This window comes from Corythoichthys intestinalis, chromosome 1, assembly GCF_030265065.1.
Source record: "Corythoichthys intestinalis isolate RoL2023-P3 chromosome 1, ASM3026506v1, whole genome shotgun sequence".
Classification (NCBI taxonomy): Eukaryota; Metazoa; Chordata; class Actinopteri; order Syngnathiformes; family Syngnathidae; genus Corythoichthys; species Corythoichthys intestinalis.
Window position 1 is genome coordinate 24,625,943 of NC_080395.1, and position 22,023 is coordinate 24,647,965.

The window sequence follows — 22,023 nt, forward strand, 5'->3', positions numbered from 1 at the left end:
TGCATGACCATGAGGCCACTATTTGTGTGCTTTTTCATGAAATTATAGCTATTATCTAAGAATGTAACAAAACAACACAATCATATATGATTTAATATAGACCATATACAACGTGGGAAACACTAGCCAAATATCATTTATTTGTATTCCTTTAAAAAATCTATTTTGTGTGTGTATGGCCTTGACTTTAGAAACTATTTTTTTCAATATTTATCATATATTTTTAGATGATTTATTACTGTTTCGATTAAGAGTTTAATGCGTTTGCAAATACAGTGTGTATGCTACTGTAAAGCTACGATGCATCCTAACTATCCAGTTCAATTTTCAATGGGAAACCCCCACCGTGTCGTACAGGAAAATTCCAGCCAATCAGCATCTCGATAAATGTACAGTAGACCAATGAGCAAGCTGCATTTCTGGTGACGTAGTGCACCAAGTTTTCTGAGGTCGTCTCATGTAAATAATATAGCTGATTTACACCGCAACGTGAATCCGGTATGATATTTTGTAATATTAATGCTATTATTTGGACATAGAGCGCGACTTTTCACCATCGACGTGCTCGCTGTCGGCTTGCCAGTTTGCTCCACTTTGCCCTGATTCCATAGTGCATAGCATTAGCAATAGCCTCTTAGGTAAGCAGAGGTGACCACGGCTGCGTTCGGACTTGATTTTGGGGACCTCGCGCCGAATTGGAATAATGGCGATATTGACGTGACACGTCATCTGAAAACGTCCCCGCTATCGCCAAAATAAGAGGTAAGACATGACGTGTTGTTGACATTTTCTTTTGCGAGAATGAGCGATGGAAGGTGAGCGCTGGCTGGCTGACTGGGGAACCGGGGGGCCTGGCTGTCATGTTGGCTAACTAATCTTCTTTCATTTTCCATGACGCGTGATAATATCAAGAAGATCTTATGTCACCTTGATTGGATTTATCGTGAAAAAAATCCTCAAGTCATTCGTCTGCACTTAAGGCCGATATAGCGAGGTGACAATGGACTTAATGTGTGTGAGGGGAAGTCCATGCGTCGCACCCTGCTCGCTTGACGAGCAGATATGGTATGAAACCCAAAACGTGCCCACTTTCCCTATTTGGTGTTTATTTACCCAGTTGCAGTGAGGTATGGCATTTAGATCTAAGTCATTATTATTATTATTATTATTAAAAAAAACAACAACACATTCATCCACAACTACATAATAATAGGTAATATACAACCACAGGAAACCTTGGATATTTGCTGCAACTTCGGATATTTCAAATCAGTGTCACATCATCACAAGCAGATTTAAAGCCCGTTTACACATTTCTGAAACAAAACAAAACAAAAAATCTGGGATTGCTTGTGTCCATACAAATGCAGCCAGATGACAGAGGAACCTACTTTCCTATAAGCCATGGCTTTGGCACCATCTTGTCGCATGTTAGAGAGTTATGGAAAGACCATTTAGCTCTTTCAGTGCCATTGTCGATGATGGACGTCCGATCATGTTTCTCTTTTCATCCTTTTGTTATGAATTTAAATTATTAGTCATGACTAGAAGTCCAATCCATTTGAATTGGGAGGGCTGGAAGCAAATGAATAAACTTCAAATTAGTGTTGCAATGACTAACTGGAGCAATTCGATTAGAAAAAAATATTCAAATTAAATTTTGCTGCTTCAAACATTTTAGGCGGCATGGTGGCAGATTGGGTAGCAGGTCCGCCTCACAGTTCTGAGATCAAGGGTTCAATCCCTAGCTCAGGCCTTCTTCTATGGAGTTTGCATGTTTGCATGTGTGCCTGTGTGGGTTTTCTCCGGGTACTCCTGTTTCCCCCCACATCCCAAAAACATGCATGGTAGGCTGATTGAACACTCTAAATTTGCAATAGGTATGAGTGTGTGTTGGAGTGAGAACCTCTTGGTACCTCACGGTACGATGCGATTTGCGATACAAAGCTCACGATAACGATGATCTGACGATACAACGATTATCGATACATTGGTTAGGAAATCATTCTAGGATATTATACAAACAACTAATAAACAGAAAAACAAGCTTCTGCTGTGAATTGGAATGAGTTTATCATTAGTAGACGTCCAATCCATTTGAACTGGGAGGGTGTTCATTCGCTGCCATCCCTTCCACTTCAAACGGATTGAAAGTCTATGACCGGTAGTGGCAGCCAATGCCAGGCAATGAGGTAATTTTGGGCCACATAAGGTCACGCTCATTTTCACCTGTTCATTTTCAGTTACTTCCTATTGATTTTGGGGGTATTTATGGGTCTGTTTCAGTTTATTTTGAGTTACAGAACAGGAAATGACCGGGGAATCACCCAAATGAATAGGCAGTGACTTAAACTCAACAGAAAATGACCTGTAAATTCCCTAAAATGAACAGCAAGTGACCTGTAAATGCCCTGAAAATCGGACAGAACGACTGTGAATGTGCTGGTTTCGAATAAACTGACGTTCCCAGTCTAAATGGATTGGTCGTCGAGCACCATCAATGCAGCCTTAGAGTTAACTGAGACACTATTATGGTGGAAAATTTTGGTAGCAACTTGTTGGTTCTTTTTTTTTTTTTAAACATTGACACCTTTTCAAAACGATATCTCGATTCTTGGCAGGAGCATATCGATACCCTTTTGGGATACAAAGTATCACGATACATCACCATTTCGATATTTTGTCACACCCCTAAGTGTGTGTGCGTTGTTCATCTCCTTGTGCCCTGCGAGTGGCTGGCAACCGATCCAGGGTGTACTCCGCCTACTGCCCATAGTTAGCTGGGCTTGGCTCCAGCACCCCTGTGACCATAGTTGGGATAAGCGGCTCGGAAAATGAATGAAGGATTTATGAATGAGTATTCATTTAATTAAAGTGGTATAAAGTGGCATTGTAATTGTTTATTTTGAAAGTGTTTTCATTTAGTTTTATTGATTTGGGTGGATACACTGCCCTCAAGGGGGAACACTGAATATGACAACTCATTTCACATGGCTGCTCCTTGTTAAAACCAACATAAGCTAAGTTTTTGTATGCGCTAATGATTTTTTTAAAACATTCGTAATTTCGTTCATATATAGGTATATTTAACTGTTTTTTTTTTTGTGGGAATATGTTTGAATCATTTGTTAAAAGCATTGTAAAAAAAAAAAAAGTTAGCATTTTATAGCAATTAAGCTAGCAGACTTTTGCTATGTACAGTAAGTTAGCCAGTTGTTCTGTTGTTGTACTTAGTTCTTCATTTATTTATTTTTTATACTGTTTGAGGCTCAGCTGAGGTATTTTAATTTTTTTTATGTTTCTTATCCGATTACTCGATTATTCAAACCAACTAGTTCATTGATTAATCAAATACTAAAATAGTCGATAACTGGAGCCCTACTTCTAATGGATTGGATGTCTATCGCTGTCAATGGCAGACAATGAGTTAAAAGGAATACAGTAGTTCAATTTTCAGCCACTAGTTGAAATAGGTTTAATTTTAAATATTCAATATACCCAACACTATCACCCCATATAACTTTCTGTTCAAATTCTTTTACTAGCATTACCGTTAATGATGGCTGAGATGATTTATGTATTCAATCAAATTTGGACTTTTTATTTCTATTTAAAAAAAAAAGGAACACTAGAAGTTTGTATATTGTTTTGTTTAGATATCAGGCTATGAATTTGGGTAGAGGTGCTTAAGTCATTGGCTGCCATTGATGGCAATAGACGTCCAATCCATTTTGAATGGGAGGGTTAGCAGTGATCATTCAGTGCCAGCCCTGACGTTTTTAAAGTAAGTGTTACTACCACATCACATACCCTATGAATATGATACTTATACCTGGGTGTCAGTGAATGAGTTAACTTGAACTGACACAAGAGTTTCTAGTTGGGTTGAGGCCATTATTTGAAAAAAAAAAATTCTGTGTTGCAGACCCCAGTTGCTGTGATGCTGCCCTTGTTGCCTAGCATGCAGCCATGAGCTCAGTGCTGTGGAGCCAGGAGAAGCCTGGCGGGGGCTTCAGGGAAGACTGGCGCTTCTATATGGTGGTGAAGGAGTGCACGGTGGAGAAGCCCCCCCAAAAGACCCTGTGGATTCCTCGGGGCAGCCTAGGCCAGGCATGCCAGGAACGTAACAGCATGGGCCGCACTCTGCCGCCGTGCAAAGGGAAGAAAAGCCTACGCATTCTGGATCAGATCAACGTGGTGCTGAGCCTGGATGAGCGCGACGTCCTGGAGGTTGACGAAAAACTGGCAGAGCTGCTCTTTCCCATCACCAACTGTGAGGAACGATACGCTCTGTTGTGCAACAAGTCACGGCTAGAGCGTGTGCGCGACATTGACTGCGGCTCAAAGGTGCGTGTCCAGCTGCGCTCTGGGGACGAATCTCTGCCTGGTGTGGTGCGTTTCAAGGGTTCTCTGATGCCTGACAGAGCCCTCTCTGGAATTCTCTTTGGCGTCGAGTTACTGGTAAGAACCGTGGCATCTATTTGCCTCTTGTCTAAATATGTCCCCAATCCGATCACCTAATCAAATATTGGGACCAATATATGTTTTTTACAGGATCAGAATCGGAATTTTAAAATATATATTTATTTATTAATAATTTTAGAACTGGTGTTAGGCACCTCAGTTTTACTTGCACTGTGTAAAATTTATTTAGTGACCATTTACGAACTTTTGTTGCTATTGGCAGCTGTCCCAATAGACACTACTCACCAACGTCACAGAATGACGTGTCGCTGTATCCGGCCGCCATATTGTCCGTCTCTGTTTAGCCCTATTCTCAATGGTTTCAATTAGTCGTTCAGTTTATAGAGCAATTCATGGAAGCCCCGGTGCTTTCAGACGCTGTAAACTCATTGGATGCGTTGCATAAAAGGCGTTATGTGGAAAAGCTTCAGTCTATCCATTCGCCAGATCCATATTTGATGCCTAAATCGATATTTTTCGACCCGCTGTCTTCGCCCTCTCTGCCTGACATCTGCTACCCTGATATCTACAACTATCTTGTCCACACAAAATCAGCCTATTCTCACGAAACATTGAAAAACTTTAAGAGCGGCACTCTAAGCAACATTACCCTGTGTGATTTCTGAAATGGCGACAATCAAAAAAATAAAAAAGGTGGCTGCGATGGCCGACGCTTCAAGGATAGGTGGATATTGGACTATTTCTTCAATAAAACACGCAACAACTGTGTCTGCCTCATTTGCAAAGAGACAGTCGCTGTTTTCAAAGAGTTCGATGTGACGCAATATTACTAAACAAGACACGCTGACATGTACGACAACATTACAGGGAAGATACGCAGCGAGAAATTATTGCAACTTTAAGCTAGTTTATTTTTTCACAGCAGCAATATTTCGCAAGAGTCTGAGTGTCGAAAGAGAAAGCCACAAAGACGAGACAGAAGGGCTTGCTAAAATTTGTTTAAATATATTGTTCTATGTAAATCAGCCAAGGGAGCCCCCTGCATTTTTACCACACCAAATCTGGCCCCCTTTGCAAAAGGTTTGGACACACCTGTTCAACTGATGATCCGTAGACGAGGCCAGCTTCTTTCACTTGGTACCAGCTAAATATTATTCAAAATGTAATGATGGTGGAAGAAATAAGCATCTTGAATTTGAAACTGTATGTTGTCGGCGATTAGCCTCGCAATGATCTTAATTGTGGTTGTCAGCCCAAAACCCTCTAAATATATATTAAATACATCTTACCAGATATAAAATGACTACTACATAATCCGTGGTAATCGTTTGGAGCCCAGTTTTCTCGTCGAATTGCAGCAGTCCATCTCGCTCTCCTCTTCGGATCTCTCGGAATACGGTAGAACTTCAAGTCTCTCCGTCTATCTTCTCTGTTATTGCAACCAACAACCACACACGCCTTCACCATTTTGATTATTAATGTTAACGAGCAGAAAAACACGCCACAATAGGAGGAATTTACGTAGCGGTAATGCATCAACACGACGAGTTGACGGACAATATGGCGCGGAGGCGTGGTTGTGACGTCATGTGAGTAGGGTCTATATGCAAAATATGCAGTTACACAGGGTCCCAAATATACTAAAAGGCTTAAATTGTGCCTGCCTGGCAGGGTCGGACTGGGAGACTTTTTCATTAGACATTTAACCAGGCCACCCCGCACTTGCGTAAGCACAAGCACAATATATATTTTTGGCTGATTTAAAAAAAAAAAAAAAAGTACTCCAATATAAGCATAATAGCCACTACAATACACACCATAATGTTATATGGGCATTGTCAGACCAGCACTCAGCTGTGGAGATGGTGACCCACCAAATATTTTGAATCAAAATATAAAATAAATTTTTTTCCCCACTATGGCAAATATAGGTCACTCCGTTCGTTTTCATTTTTTAAACATACTGATCATAAAACAGATGGTCACACAAACTGAAATGAGATTGAAACATCTTTACACACAACTTCAACTTCAACTTCTTCCAATATGCAGTTTATGGTAGCCAAACTTAAGTCCTGTAAATGAGATTGAAAAATCTTTACACACGACTTCTAACTACTTGATAGCTTAATCGATTACTTAATCCAGACATGTGCAAAGTCCGGCCCGGGGGCCAAATGCGGCTCGTGGTCAAATTTCATCCGGCCCCCAGCCTCTGTCATAAAATCAATAATGTCTGGCCCGCACACACTTTATAAATGAATCAGCAGTACTGCTACCAGCATATGAAGTAGTTTACGCACTAAATGCTGCTCCTCATTTATCCACTAAAAGGCAGCAGCACTCTAAACAACATTACCCTGTGTGACCCTTTACTTCCAATTTTCTAAAATGGCGACAATCAAAAAAAAAAAGTTGACTGCGACGGCCAACGCTTCAAGGATAAGTGGAAATTGGACTATTTCTTTGCTAAAATACGCAACAACTGAGTCTGCCTCATTTGCAAAGAGAGTCGCTGTTTTTAAAAAGTTCAATGTGAGGCGATATTACCAAACAAGACACGCTGACATGTACGACAATATTACAGGGAAGATACGCAGCGAGAAATTGAAGCAACTTGAAGCTAGTTAAATTTCACAGCAGTAGTATTTTGCAAGAGCTCGAGAGTCAAAAGAGAGCGCCACAAAGGCTAGTTGTGAGAGTGTTGAAATTATCAATTAAAAAAAAAAAAAAAAGAAAAGCAAATGTGACACACAGAATGGGTTGCTAAAATTTGCTTAAATATATTCTTCTTTGTAAAAGACGTCAGCCAAGGCCCCCACATTTTTACCAGACCAAATCTGGCCCCCTTTGCACACCCCTGACTTAATCCCTTCGGACCTAAGCATGCTGCTGAGGGACATGACGCATTCGCGTCTCTAAACCATTAAATACACTGAATTTAGTTGCTATTGCAACTTCTGGGAGATGATTGGATGAAGCCTTACCCATCGAAATAGAATCATGAGGTTTGGCATGCCCTCTTTGGTATTTTTGGCTCTCTAAAAATGACTCACCAAACGCAACTTCAAAAAGGATAACGTAAAATGTTAATTTCTCGTTAAAAATACATCAACATTAAAAATAAACAATAAAAGCATGAAATATCCCCGACCAAAAAAATTGCACTTTGTTCTGGTGTTTGAGTAAAAATCAGCACTAGGGCTGCAGCTATCGGTTATTTTAGTACTTGATTAATCGATGAACAAGTTCGAATAATCGAGGAATCGGGTAAGGAACATAAAAAAATTAAAATACCTGAGCTGAGCATCAAACAGTAACAACAAAAGCACAAATGGCTAACTTACATAGCAAAAGCACGCTAGCCTAAATGCTATAAAATGCAAAGTTTAAAAAAAATATTTTTTTAATTTTTTTTAACATTGCTCTTTACAAATGGTTCAGACACATATTCCTACAAAAACTGGCTAAATATACCTATAAACTAAACTACGAATGCATTAAAAAAAACATTAGCTCTAACAAAAACTTATTGAGCGTATGTTGGTCTTAACAGGGAGCAGCTGGATTCAGCCATGTGAAAGGAGGCAGACTAGAGGCCGGTGTAGCCACCCCAATCAATAAAACTAAATGCAAACAATTTCAAAACAAATCATTACAACGCCACTTCAATTAAACGAATACTCGAAGCAGAAAAATTTAATTTGAATCCTTTTTTCAAATCGAATACTCAAGTTAATCGATTAATCGTTGCAGCACTAAGCGCAGCAGAAAAAATGCGGGTCTGAAGGGGTTAAAAAGTCAGTAGCTGCAGCCCTGCCTCAAAGCGCTTCACAGTATATGCTCATCTACCTACTGGTGACGCAGCACCAGGAGCAATTTCGGGTTAAGTATCTTGCTCAAGGTTACTTAGACGAGGTCATCAGGGTGGAGAATCGAACGAACAACTTCTTGGTTGGGGAACGACTACTCTACCACTAAACTACGCCACCCCTAGTATAAGCCATTATTTTTTATGTGTGATTCATTCAATCAACATGCTTTAGGCATTCCAATGGAGTTCAGTGTTTGCATTATTCAATTTTTTACCCCAATTTTTTATTTTATTTTTTTCTAGCACTTTTACTGCAAACGAATATCGGCTCCAAAAATCAGTTATCGGCCCCTCTAGCTACTCATAATCTGTATCGGTATAGGTTCTGTAAAACCCATATCGGTTAATCTCTAGTCAACATTAGATATTGCATTAGGCCTTTTCTATCTTTGAGTTCTATACTCTAGGTCAGGGGTTCCCAACCTATTCCACTAAGGCACACTGTGGGTGCAGGATTTCATTCTTACCAAACAAGATGACAACACTTTTTCCCCAATCTGGTGTTTTACAAGTGCAATCAGTTGATTGCAGTCAGGTGTGGCTTGTTTTAGCAGAAGCCTCATTGGTTCAACTGTCTCTGCTGGATCGGCTGGAACAAAAACCAGGACCCACAGTGTGCCTTGAGGACTGGGTTGAAAACCCCTGCTCTAGGTATTATATATAAGGAGCAAGTTTAGCCCTCCTCAATGAGTCATCACCTTATTGTTGGCTTTGAAAGTGCAGTGCCAGCCACATCCCAATATCTTCCTGACATGACTAGATATACAATCTCTTTTAATGGCAGACTGATAGCTTTTAAAGTAATGTATAAAAGTGTGTGCGTAGCCCATTAAAAAATGTTGCATGGCAAATTTAGAAGAAATGACCTTTAGTTTTTCCCAAATAACTTGTAAAAAAAACATTTCCATTCTCCAACCTCCTGAGCAAGGCAATGATAATACCATAGTCTGCTTAGACACTCGTACCGGTGGGACAATAATGGCAGCACTACTGAACAGGAAACAAACTTGTCTTCTCCCAGATGATCAGACATTCATCTCTAATCAGTGGCAAACCGTGTGGATGTGGGCCTGTGATGAGCTGCATGTATTTTGGTGTGAATATCCCTGCATTTCTTAAGGAAGCAGAAAAATGTAAAGTTTTTTTTTATAGTGGTGTAAATGGCCTCTACGATGGCTGCTTACGTCAAATGATCCAATGTTTTGGTATGTTCACAACATGTATCAATTGCAGAGGTCGCAGCAGTCACATTTACAGTTTGGGCTTTTGAGTCAACAATAGTTGTGCTTGGTTGGTGCTGCTGATCAATTAGAGGGGCCGCAAATTAAATTCTGCCTGGATGCAAATTAAATCCTACCTGGATGTACTTCAATATTGTATTTCTCATTTAAGTTTATTTGTACAAAAAAAAAAAACATGTAATTTTACAACCTTATTTTGTGCTGCACATCTGAGTTGAAAAAAAAAAAAATATTTGAATATTTTTTTTACTTGGTTTTAGACCACTGATGCACTAATGGATGAAGATTGTGACCGAAAAGTAAATATAAAAGTTAAAAAAAAACAAAAAAACATCAACACTTATTCCAATATGCTTTTAGTGCTCCCTCTATTACATTTGACCCAAACACAACTGCAAGTAATCAACTGAATTTCACTAACGAAAAATTTAGTTTTTTGAGTGGCCTATTCAAAATTGAGTCTTGGCATGCTGTGGCATGTTTAAAAGGCTGCTCGTGTTAAAAAACCCACCATTCCAAAACTGCATTTTATTTTTACCTGGGTTGTCTCTGTCAAATATGTTTCATAATATTAACCATTACGATATACATTACTGGCTAAAAGTATTGGCACCCCTGCAATTCTGCCAGATAATGCTCAATTTCTTCCAGGAAACGATTGCAATTACAAATGCTTTGGTAGTAATATCTTCATTTATTTTGCTTGCAATGAAAAAACACAAAAGAAAATCGAAAAAAAAAATTAAACCATTATCATTTTACACAAAACTCAAAACTACAAAAAAAAAATGGGCCGGACCAAAGTATTGCCACCCTTTGAAAAATCATGCGATACTTCTCTAATTTGTGTAATTAACAGCACCTGTTACTTACCTGTGACACATAACAGGTGTTGGTAATAACTAAATCACACTTTCAGCCAGTTAAAATAGATTAAAGTTGACTCAACCTCTGTCCTGTGTCCTTGAGTGTACCACATCGAGCATGGAGAAAAGAAAGAAGACCAAAGAACTGTCTGAGGACTTGAGAAGCAAATTTGTGAGGAACCACGGGCAATATCAAGGCTACAAGTTCATTTTCAAAGACCTGAATGTTCCTGTGTGTACCGTGCGCAGTGTCATCAATAAGTGTAAAGCCCATAGCACTGTGGCTAACCTCCCTAGATGTGGACAGAAAAGAAAAATTGATGAGATTTCAATGAAAGATTGTGCGGATGGTGGATAAAGAACCTCGACTAACATCCAAACAAGTTCAAGCTGTCCCGCAGTCCGCGGGTACAACAGTGTCAACCCGTACTATCCGTCAGCGTCTGAATTAAAAGGGACTCTATAGTAGCATACCCAGGAAGACCCCACTTCTGACCCAGAGACATAAAAAAGCCAGCCTGGAGTTTGCCAAAACTTACCTGAGAAAGCCAAAAACGTTTTGGAAGAATGTTCTCTGGTCAGATGAGACAAAAGTAGAGCTTTTTGGGAAAAGGCATCAACATAGAGTTTACAGGGGGGAAAAAACGAGGCCTTCAAAGAAAAGAACACGGTCCCCAGAGTCAAACATGGCGGAGGTTCCCTGATGTTTCGGGGTTGCTTTGCTGCCTCTGGCACTGGACTGCTTGACCGTGTGCATGGTATTATGAAGTCTGAAGACTACCAACAAATTTTGCAGCATAATGTAGGACCAAGTGTGAGAAAGCTGGGTCTGTCTCAGAGGTCATGGGTCTTCCAGCAGGACAATGACCCAAAACATACTTCAAAAAGCACTATTTTGAGAGAACGCACTGGAAACTTCCAAAGTAGCCAGCAATGAGTCCAGACATTAATCCCATAGAACACCTGTGGAGAGATTAAAAAATGGCAGTTTGGAGAAAGCACCCTTCAAATTTCAGAAACCTGGAACAGTTGGCCAAAGAAGAATGGTCTAAAACTCGCAGGGGTGTCCAAACTTTTTGCAAAGGGGGCCAGATTTGGTGTGGTAAAAATGTGGGGGGCCGACCTTGGCTGACGTCTTTCACGTAGAACAGTATATTTAGGCACATTTTAGCAAGCCATTCTGTGTGTCACATTTGCTTTATTTTTTTAAATTAATAATTTCAACAATCTCGCAACTAGCCTTTGTGGTGTTCTCTTTCGACTCTCAGGCTCTTGCGAAATACCGCTGCTGTGAAATTAAACTAGCTTCAAGTTGCTTCAATTTCTTGCTGCGTTTCTTCCCTGTAATCTTGTCGTACATGTCAGCGTGTCTTGTTTGGTAATATCGCCTTACATTGAACTCTTTAAAAACAGCGACTGTCTCTTTGCAAATGAGGCAGACACAGTTGTTGCGTAAGAAATAGTCCAATATCCACCTAACCTTCAGGCGTCGGCCGTCGCAGTCAACTTTTTTGTTGTTGATTGTCGCCATTTTAGAAAATTGGGTCACACGGGGTAATGTTGCTTAGAGTGCTCCAGCAGAGCATTGTAAAAAAACTCATTGATAGATACCGGAAGCGGTTGTTCGCAGTTATTTTGTCTAAGGGTCCAAGTATTAGGCTGAGGATGCCAATACTTTTGTCTGGCCCATTTTTGGAGTTTTGTATAAAATGATAATGATTTAATGTGTTTTCATTCTCTTTTGTGTTTTTTCATTGCAAGCAAAATAAATGAAGACATTACTAACAAAGCATTTGTAATTTCAATCATTTTCTGGGAGAAATTGAGCATTATCTGACAGAATTGCAGGGATGCCAATACTTTTGGCCAGCTCTGTAAAACATTGTAGCTTATTTAAAAACAGACCTGTGAATACTTACTAAAAATGAAACCAAAAATGAAGGATGTTTATGATTGCGTTTTACGATCATTACTCAATCGGTGTGGTTTGATTACGGTGTGGTTACAAAGCTGTGCCGTTTTGACTGGCAGCAGTGAGAACATTTCCATGACACCAGTACAACTTGCAGTCAAACATAAGCACTCACACTGTGCCACATGCCCGCAGAGGTGACACACACGCACACACAACAATGGTTTGCTTGTTTCAGCACAATGTTGTTTCTATTCTACAGCCTTCGACTGAGTGGGCCGACAGCAGCGCTCGAACGCTCCGGCTGCAGCTCAATGTCAATACACACCTTGGTTCATGTTCTTAGTTTCAAATTAGGGCTGCACAATCACTGCAAATACTCTATTATATCAAAATGTGACCATAGTGTGGATGATAGCGTTTGTCGCCCCCTGGGCTGGAATTATGCATTACAACAACATAGTATACAAATATTGAATGTTTAAGAGTGCAATGGACAGAATATCTCATGGTGTGAATCACAAAATTACCCATTTAACAATGTTTTTACCATGACCAAAATTCCTCACTCAGCCCATTTTTCGATTTGATTTTTTTTCTTTATTCAGGAGGAGGGTCGAGGCCAGGGCTTCACGGAAGGCTCTTTCCAGGGCCGCCAGCTGTTCCGCTGCGAGGATGAATGCGGGGTCTTCGTGGCATTGGATAAGCTTGAACTGTGGGAGGATGATGATGAGGATGAAGATGACTTGGGTGAGCTGGATGTAGATCATGTCACCCTGGTGGAGGAGGACCAGGACTACCCACCACTGGAGATAAACTCCAGGGTCCTGGTGCAGACCCGAGAGGGACCTGAAAGAGGCACCATCATTTTTTGTGACTTGCTGCCGGGTAACGAGAGCTTGGGTTACTACGTCGGTGTTGACATGGTGAGTACATGTGTTTAATTGCCATTCATTTTCATACTACAGTGATCCCTCGCTACTTCGCGCTTCAAACTTCGAGCCACCTCTCAATCGCGGATTTTTTTTCAATTAAAAAAAAAAATACAGATGAGCTGTCCCGAGCGATCACTGGAGTTGTTTATTAAAGTTAACGATGATTGACAAATGAATTTGTTTGGACTTGCCAGAGTCACGAACTTCTGAAGCGCATGCGTCAATCATCGTTTAACTTGTTAAACAGTTGCTGTGGCAACTCATTGTGTGTAGGTAAGCAGCTCCGAACGGATTTGAGTAGACTCATTCAGTGAAGCATTTAATAAAGCCAAGCATTTTTCTACTACTACTTTATTCTTTTTTTTTTTTTTTTTTTTTTTAAATAATTCGGTGGGACAGTATGTTTAAAACGTATCATAATTTTTCCAGTTGAAGTACTTAAATAACAATTATTAAAATATATATGTACATATATTTTTTTAAATTATACTTTGAGGGGAAAAAAGTGAAAAAAAAAAACCACGTCTAAATATGTATCTCTTTCCAATGCTTAATCTGAATAAATACATTGAACACACACACACACAAAATTTGGTTGGGGGAGTGCACTACTTTGCGGTTTTTCACTTATCGTGGCGGTTCTGGTCCCCATTAACTCATTCACTCCCAGCCATTTTCACCGGAGCAACACCTTTCGCTCCCGGCTGTTTTACTGGATTTTGACTGATTTTGCAAGGCCCACCGAAAATTCTGTTCTATTGCTATATAAACGTGGAACCCACCAAAGGAAAGACTCTTCTTTCAGCAGGAAAAAAGTAAGTTCATATCTTTTTCCATTCTTTAAATATCAGCATTACAAATTCGAGCAATTTTCCAATTTCTGATGAAAAAACAGAAATTGAGCTTTTTGTAAAAGCATACATTTCAAACATAACTTTGACTTTAACAGAGCTATTTTTTGCTTTTGTGATATCCCAAACATCTGAATAATGTTTTCCTTCGACAAAATAACATAAACAACAAGACAAATAGAGCTTTTGATTGCAAAGTAACAATTTATTTACACATAACTAAACTATTGAACTGAGAGATGACGCTGTTGTGGCCGCGGCTGTATCGGCAGACAGAGTAAATTTTTCCGTCATCACCGCCTGTCTGTCTCATCAAGATAGATTTTTAAAAATCTTTCTTTTGTACTGACCACTACCTCATAACAGAATTCACCTAGGGAACTTGTGTGGGGCATGTTTACATCGTTCTCCACATTTTTCTCACGCTTTTTACTTCTTCCAACTTCCGTTTCCTGACTATTTCTCTTCATTCATTTCCTTTCACGGTCCAATATGAGTTCTTACTAAATACGCTACTGCCCTCCAATGGCCAGTTTTATTGCTTTAAAATGGATTTTGAGCGGTGTGCTTTGGTGCAAACTTGCATCAGAACTTAGAGATGTCTCGTGAAAAAAAACGTAAAAGACGTAAATTCGTTTTTGGGACACTGAAACAATTAAAAATAGAACGTATTTATACGTTTTTGGGAGCAAATGAGTTAATTGCGAAAAAAGAGGGATCTCTGTATTTCACTGAAATAATTGCTACTGCAGTAAAAGCACCACCGTGTGAATAATTCTCTTTCTTAAATACCTCATTTTTAACTTCTGGATGCTCTTATTGTGATGTTACGCCACAGGTGCATTGAAATGTATTGTACTGTCTTTTGACCAATAAAACATTCGTACTTAAAGAGGAAGTTTAGAATTTTTGACATAAGGCTTAATCTTCGAGTTAGCAGGGGTGTAATTAGTCTGCGGAGTTGATTTTAACAAATTCTATGCAGTTTGTTAGTAATTTATTAATTTAGGGCTCCAGAGTGGCTAAGCTAGCGCGAGCCAATGGTGCCTGCTTAGCATACCAATAAATCACAACATATGCACGCGTAAGAATCGCAGATGACCCATGTAATCAAGAGTTTTGGCTATGTCTTCAAGATAAAACTTAACATTGCATGTCAATAATTGTATTTTGAACAGCAACTCTTTGCAGGGAACAGGTTGTCTAGGCAAACAGGGCGGAGTGATATCACATCATTTTTTTCACCACTGATTTTTTTTTGAGGGAACAAAAGGGTCTCCTCAGCAGACCGAGCACGAGTGGCCAAAGCACTCCTCTCTATTGTGGTCGCATTACAAATCTAAAAAAAGTAGTCCTGCAGAATTAAATGAATTACGGCAGTTTGGTGTGACATTGTTTTGACCGCATTGGTATTTGGAACAATGATCTACATTTTCAATTTATTTGACCATGTTAGATCTGTTATTATCGTTTTTTTTTTTTTTGGCATGCTAAGCAGGAATCATTGACTTGCGCTAGCTTAGCCACTCTGGAGCCCTGAATCTAACAAATAACTGACAAGCTGCACAGAATTTATTAACTCGAACATTAAGCCGAAGGTAAAAAATTCTGAACTTCCCCTTTAACTAATGAAGTAGGGGTGGGAACTTCTTGGTACGTCACGATACGATACGATTTGCGATACAAAGCTCACGATAACGATGATCTCACGATATGGCTATACACCGATTATCGATACATTGGTCGGGAAATCATTCTAGGATATTCTACAAAACAAATAATAAACAGAAAAACAAGATTCTGCTGGCAGTTGAAATGAGTTTGTCCCTAGTAGACGTCCAATCCTTTTGAACTAGGGGAGTGGCAGCGAATGGACATTTGTACATTCGCTGCCATCCCTCCCACTCCAAACGATTGAACGTCTATGGCCATCAGTGTCAGCCAATGCCAGGCAATGAGGTAAGTTTGGGGCATTTCAGGTGTTGATTTTCAGACACTTGCTGATGATTTTGGGGCATTTTATGGGTCACTTCTAGAGCTGAAATGAATACTCGAGCAACTCGAGTAACTCGAGTTTAAAAACTGATCCGAGAAATTTTATTCACCTCGAGTAATCGTTTATTTTGACAGCTGTAAGCATCATGTTTTGCTCGGACTACTTTTAATGCGGGACAACGCGCTGATGTCACGTGCGTAGAGGAAGAAGCAAAAAAAAAAAAACTTACTGCAGCCGACAACCGCTACAAACGACGCCGACGTTGCTAAATACTAGCCCGCTCATGCTACGTTAGTTGCAGGTAGCGTCCAATGAGTCTCATAGAGATCACATGTATGTTGAACTAGATGCACAGTGACAGACTAGGCCGCGTCTGGGCAGCGTTAGCAAACAGCCGCCATCTTAAAGCAGTAGAGTGCTAAGCCCTAATAAAGAGCGCTAAGCGCGAATATATAAGATTAACGTTACTGTCACTACTACCTCACCTTACGTTAGCACTGCGGAGGGCTAGGTTTCAATTAATTAAGACCGCTTTCGATGCGTGGCTAACGTGTCTTACATACAGGCTTTAACATAACATAGCGTTGTGGAGTGATGAGGGTGTCAAATAAAAACTCAATAATGCTAACTATCAATTTTAGCTCAGTAGTCATTGCTGGATAAAACACCAAGTAGCACTAGTCCCTAATGTGCTCCAATACAGCCTGTATCATACATTTATTTTGAACAGTGCAAAAACTCAAAATCCTATCAGGACTTACAGTTTAGACTAACTTAAAACTTAACTAGAACTTTAAAATGGCTTGACACAAATAGAAATTTAATTGAAAAACGTGGGGAAAAATCCTAACTTTTAAGTGATGTGTGTTATCAAGGGTAAAGGCATTTTTAGGTGTGTTTATATATATATATATATATATATATATACTTTTTAAAAATAAGATCTAAAGGTTTTTTGAGTGAAAGCAGTGAATTAGTCATTTTTTACAATTCTAGTTACATCTGAGATGCAATTGTTGGCTGTTTTCAACAATATACATCAAAAATAAAGACATTGATTGACTGAAAATGATAAAATGTCTTGTTTTCTCATGTATATCTATAATTGCTCTTCACCTAAAAATATATTTGTTTTATCCGATTACTCGATTAATCGATAGAATTTTCAGTCGATTACTCGATTACTAAAATATTCGATAGCTGCAGCCCTAGTCACTTCCTGTTGATTTTGGTTTATAGAACAGGAAGTGACACGGGAATCTCCCAAATGAATAGGCAGTGACTCAAACTCAACAGGAAGTTACCTGTAAATACCCTAAAATGAACAGAAAGTGACTGTAAATCCCCCGAAAATCGGAAAAGAGTGACTGTGAATGCCCTGGTTTCGGATGAACAAATGTTCATTCGCGCCCCCAAGTCTAAATTGATTGGGCGTCATGCGCCGTCAGTGGCAGCCATAGATGTAACTGTGATACTTTTAAGGTGGAGGATTTTGGTTGCAACTTGTTTGTTCATTTTTTTTTTAAACATTGACACCTTTTTAAAACGATATCTCTATTCTTGGCAAGAGCATATCGATAACCTTTTGGGATACAATGTATCACGATTAGAGGTGAAACGAATACTCGAGCAAATCAAGTAACTCGAGTTTAAAAATTGATCCGAGTAATTTTATTCACCTCGAGGAATCGTTTAATTTTGCCAGCTCTAAGCATCATGTTTTGCCCGGACTACTTTTAATGCGGGACAATGCGCTGATGTAACATGCGTGGAGGAAGAAGCAATTAAAAAAAAAAAACAACAACAACAACCTGCATGATGGTATGGTGGTAGCAGGTAGGGTCTGATGCGTCTCATAGATATCACATGTATATTGAACTAGATGCGAAATGACAGAGTCAGCAGCGTTAGTAAACAGCCGCCATCTTAAAGTAGTAGACTTCTCAACGCTAATATATAAGATTAACGTTACTGTCACTCGCTCACGTAACGTTAGCCCTGCGGAGGGCTAGGTTTATATTAATTATGACCATTGTTGATGCGTGGCTAACGTGTCTTACATACAGGCTTTATTTAATCTATGAAAACATAGCGCTTTAGAGTGATGAGGGTGTAAAATTAAAACTTAATGATGCTAACTGTCAATTTTAGCTCAGTAGTCATTGCTGGACAAAACACCCAACTAGCACTGGTCCCTAATGTGCTCCAATACAGCAGGTACAGATACTGTAACATTGATAAAGAGTCACCCGCTTCGTTAGGTTGCAATTATTTATTTTCTGGGAACTTGTGGAACAACCAATACGCGACTGCTGTCTGCCGAAGCTGACACACACGCACCTGCCAGAACGACAACAACAACAGGAAAGCACGTCTCTCGCTCTCTCGCACCTCCCTCACCCCCGCACGTCATGCCGTGCATTCAGGAACGCATGCAAATATCCCCGCCATATTGTAACCAGATATGTTACAATACATTTATTGTTAACACTGCAAAAACTCAAAATCCTATCAGGACTTACAGTTTAGACTAACTTAAAACTTAACTAAAACTTAAAAATAGCTCGACACAAATCAAAATTCAATTGAAACATGTTGGAAAACACCAAACTTTTAAGGGATGTGTCTTAACAAGCATAATGGCATTTCTGGGTAAGAAATATACAGATATATATATGTTTTATAAGATCTAAACGTTTTTTGAGTGACAGCAGTGAATTAGTCTTTTTTTATTTTAGTCACATCTGAGATGCAATTGTTGGCTGTTTCCAACAATATAAATCAAAAATAAAGGCATTGATTGACTGGAAATCGTTCAGCATTAGATGAAATGTCTTGTTTTCTCATGTATATTTATAATTGCTCTTTACTTAAAAAAAAATGTTTTATCCGATTACTCGATTAATCGATAGAATTTTCAGTCGATTACTCGATTAATAAAATATTCGCTAGCTGCAGCCCTAACTAATCGCGATATATCACCATTTCGATATTTGTTCACACCCCTATTATAAAGTGAACACAGAATTTGTAATTCATTCAATTTAACTCTAACAATGTTCAAAGTAAACAACTCCTTGATTAATGTGATCCATTTTATATGTACTGTAAAACAATGTGAATAGATTTCGCTTATTTCTGGTTCTGAGCGGTGTTTTGGCAATTTGTAGTCACAAAGGATTGTCCTGTCAAAACCAAAATTGCCTTTGAATCTTTACCAAACTGAAATGACATGCTGACAGAACAGGGCTTCCTCCATGGCAGGATGCACGTGGCCCCACGATAGCCTTACATGACTAATAAAGTAATAAGTAAGTTTTATCTCCCTCTGGAATGCATTTGCAGGAGAGGGAAAGAAAGACACGAGCAAATGATGATAAGAACAGAGCATGACAAAATCAAAAATTTAGATTTTATTTCCCACAAATTATTTATAAAACATTCAAGTTCTTTCAACAATCCTAAAATTATTAATTGTTATCAATTTTCTGTAAGGCTATTCATTGGCTTGTTCAAGGAATATGTTCTTGTTGCCAAGGATCAGCGTAACTGGTAGCTATGACTACTGTTGTCAGGTTGGGAGTGGTGGTGTGGTCGTAGGGAGATTGGAGCACGAAACGGCGGCATTTGACTGCTGATTGTTAGCGGTGGCAACGAGCCCACGCCGTGCATCGCATCTACCGCCCACACCAAGACGCGGAGGCAGTCACGCTCTGTGTGGTGGGGGGATTCTCCAAGTGGTATGACCCGATAGCGTGTCGAGGGGGCAAGCAGGCGGCTAATTGGGAGACCACTTCGCCCTGCCCTCTCGCCATCTCGCTTCCACACTGTTGGCGCGCTGTGCTGGATTGCAAACTGCAAGCAGGAAGAATAGCTTGGTTGTACTAGCAGGAGGGATTACAGCTATAAGGAGGATCTGAATCAGAGGGGGCAGCTAATGCAAGGATGACGAATAACTGGGTTATCACCATGCAAGCGTGTTGGATAAAGTGCTAAGACCTGGAGGGGTTACATTATTTTCATGGCTCCAACTCTTACAGGACAAGCCTATAGGCGAGTGGGACGGAATGTTTGATGGGAAGCTGCTGTGTAACTTTGCCAGTTTGGAGCACACTCGACTTGTCCCCATCTGTGACGTAATGCCAGGTGAGCTGTCATCTTTTGTAAGAAATGTCTGTTCTCATCAGTTTTTCTCCCATTTCTTGACGCTGCCAACACTGAGTCTTTTGTCACAATGTCTAGCTTGTTTTTTTAGCAGGCGAAATACTCAAGTCTTTGTATGCTGCTTTGTCTTATTGATGTGTTTATGTACTCTGAAAAGTCACCATAAATGTTTTAAATCTCTCACCAAAAGTCAACAAGTCCACAGGACAAAAAAAAAAAACTTAAAAAAAAAAAGTATAGACACTTTGTAGTGAATATTTTAAAAAGAGTGAATGCTCCACAGTAACTTTGATTTAGTTGAAAAAGAAACACAAATACACATTAAACTTAGGTGTGATTTAAGTAAAATGGAGGTGTTTTTTGTTCTTTAGAAACATTAAACAAATAACTTCTGAAAGTAGAAAAAAAGAAATGGATGGTCCCCCTAGGAATCAGCAGCTAAAAAGCGTTGATTCCGCTTAGAACAATTCTGATTATATTGTAAACGTAGGCCTGCAGCACTGAGCAGAAAAAAATACTAAAGGTTTGCATTGCATTAAATTAGCGCTGTCAAACGATTAAAATTTTTAATTAAGTTAATTACAGCTTAAAAATTAATTAATCGTAATTAATCGCAATTCAAACCATCTATAAAATATGCCATATTTTTCTGTAAATTATTGTTGGAATGAAAAGATAAGACACAAGACTGATGTATACATTCAACATACGGTACGTAAGTACTGTATTTGTTTATTATAACAATAAATCAACAAGATGGCATTAACATTATTAACATTCTCTTAAAGTGATCCATGGATAGAAAAACTTGTAGTTCTTAAAAGATAAATGTGAGTACAAGTTAAAGAAATTTTATATTAAAACTCCTCTTAATGTTTTCGTTTTATTAAAATTTGTAAAATTTTCAATCAAAAAATAAACTAGTAGCTCGCCATTGTTGATGTCATTACACCATGCTCACTCCCCAAACCCATAAAATCAATTGGACCTAAGAGCCAGCAGAGGGCGCCAAACACAAAAAACAAGTAACAAGTAACAAGCGGAATTACTCTGCTGTCATTTTAAGCTGAGCGGGGCATGTGCCTTAATTGCGTCAAATATTTTAACGTGATTAATTACAAAAAATAATTACCGCCCGTTAACGCAATAATTTTGACAGCCCTACATTAAATGAAACAAAACTAAGTCTAAATTATCCGCTTGTTTTATAAACATTACTGATGCCTGCCGGGAAAAATGTAAACATTTTGTTGGCAATTAAATAGGGCTGTCCCAAATGACTATTTCTCTCCTGATTAGTCGGCAGATATTTTTCTCCCGATTAGTCAGCTGATTTTTTTAACGATAATTTGACTATTCAAGTTTTTTTTTTTTTTTTAACTAATCTTGCAATTAAATTTTTGTTGACGCTTATTAATTCACAAAAACATTTTGGAACACTTACATTCTTCATTAAAGTACAAATAAACCCAAACATTTTGGAACACCTGCATTCTTCATGAAAGTACAAAATAAACCCATAAATAACAATAATAAATCACAAATAAACAATGAGGTAAAATCCTAACAGCATTAACTTGTCACTAGTGCCAAAGAATGGAAGGTATTGTAAATACATTCAGAACACTGTGACTTCATCTTTCCAACATGATTCAAAACAATTCTTAAAAAAAAAAACTACATATGAAAAATATGTAGCATTAATATTATAGTATTGGCACCCCTGCAATTCTGTCAGATAATGCTCAATTTCTCCCAG

The 22,023-nt window shown here is 39.0% G+C and overlaps 1 protein-coding gene across 2 annotated transcripts in view; it reads left to right on the forward strand.

Annotated features, from left to right (window-relative positions):
* The first annotated feature begins 442 nt into the window (after window positions 1-442).
* cyld (cylindromatosis (turban tumor syndrome)) overlaps window positions 443-22,023 on the forward strand; it is a 54,984-nt gene continuing 33,403 nt past the window's right edge. For both annotated transcript variants that reach the window (XM_057834297.1, XM_057834303.1), the window contains exons 1-4: window positions 443-762; window positions 3,926-4,461; window positions 12,927-13,244; window positions 20,141-20,246. In XM_057834297.1, coding sequence (XP_057690280.1) covers window positions 3,970-4,461; window positions 12,927-13,244; window positions 20,141-20,246 — 916 coding nt within the window. In that variant the 5' untranslated portion in view covers window positions 443-762; window positions 3,926-3,969. The remainder of the gene's footprint in view (window positions 763-3,925; window positions 4,462-12,926; window positions 13,245-20,140; window positions 20,247-22,023) is intronic.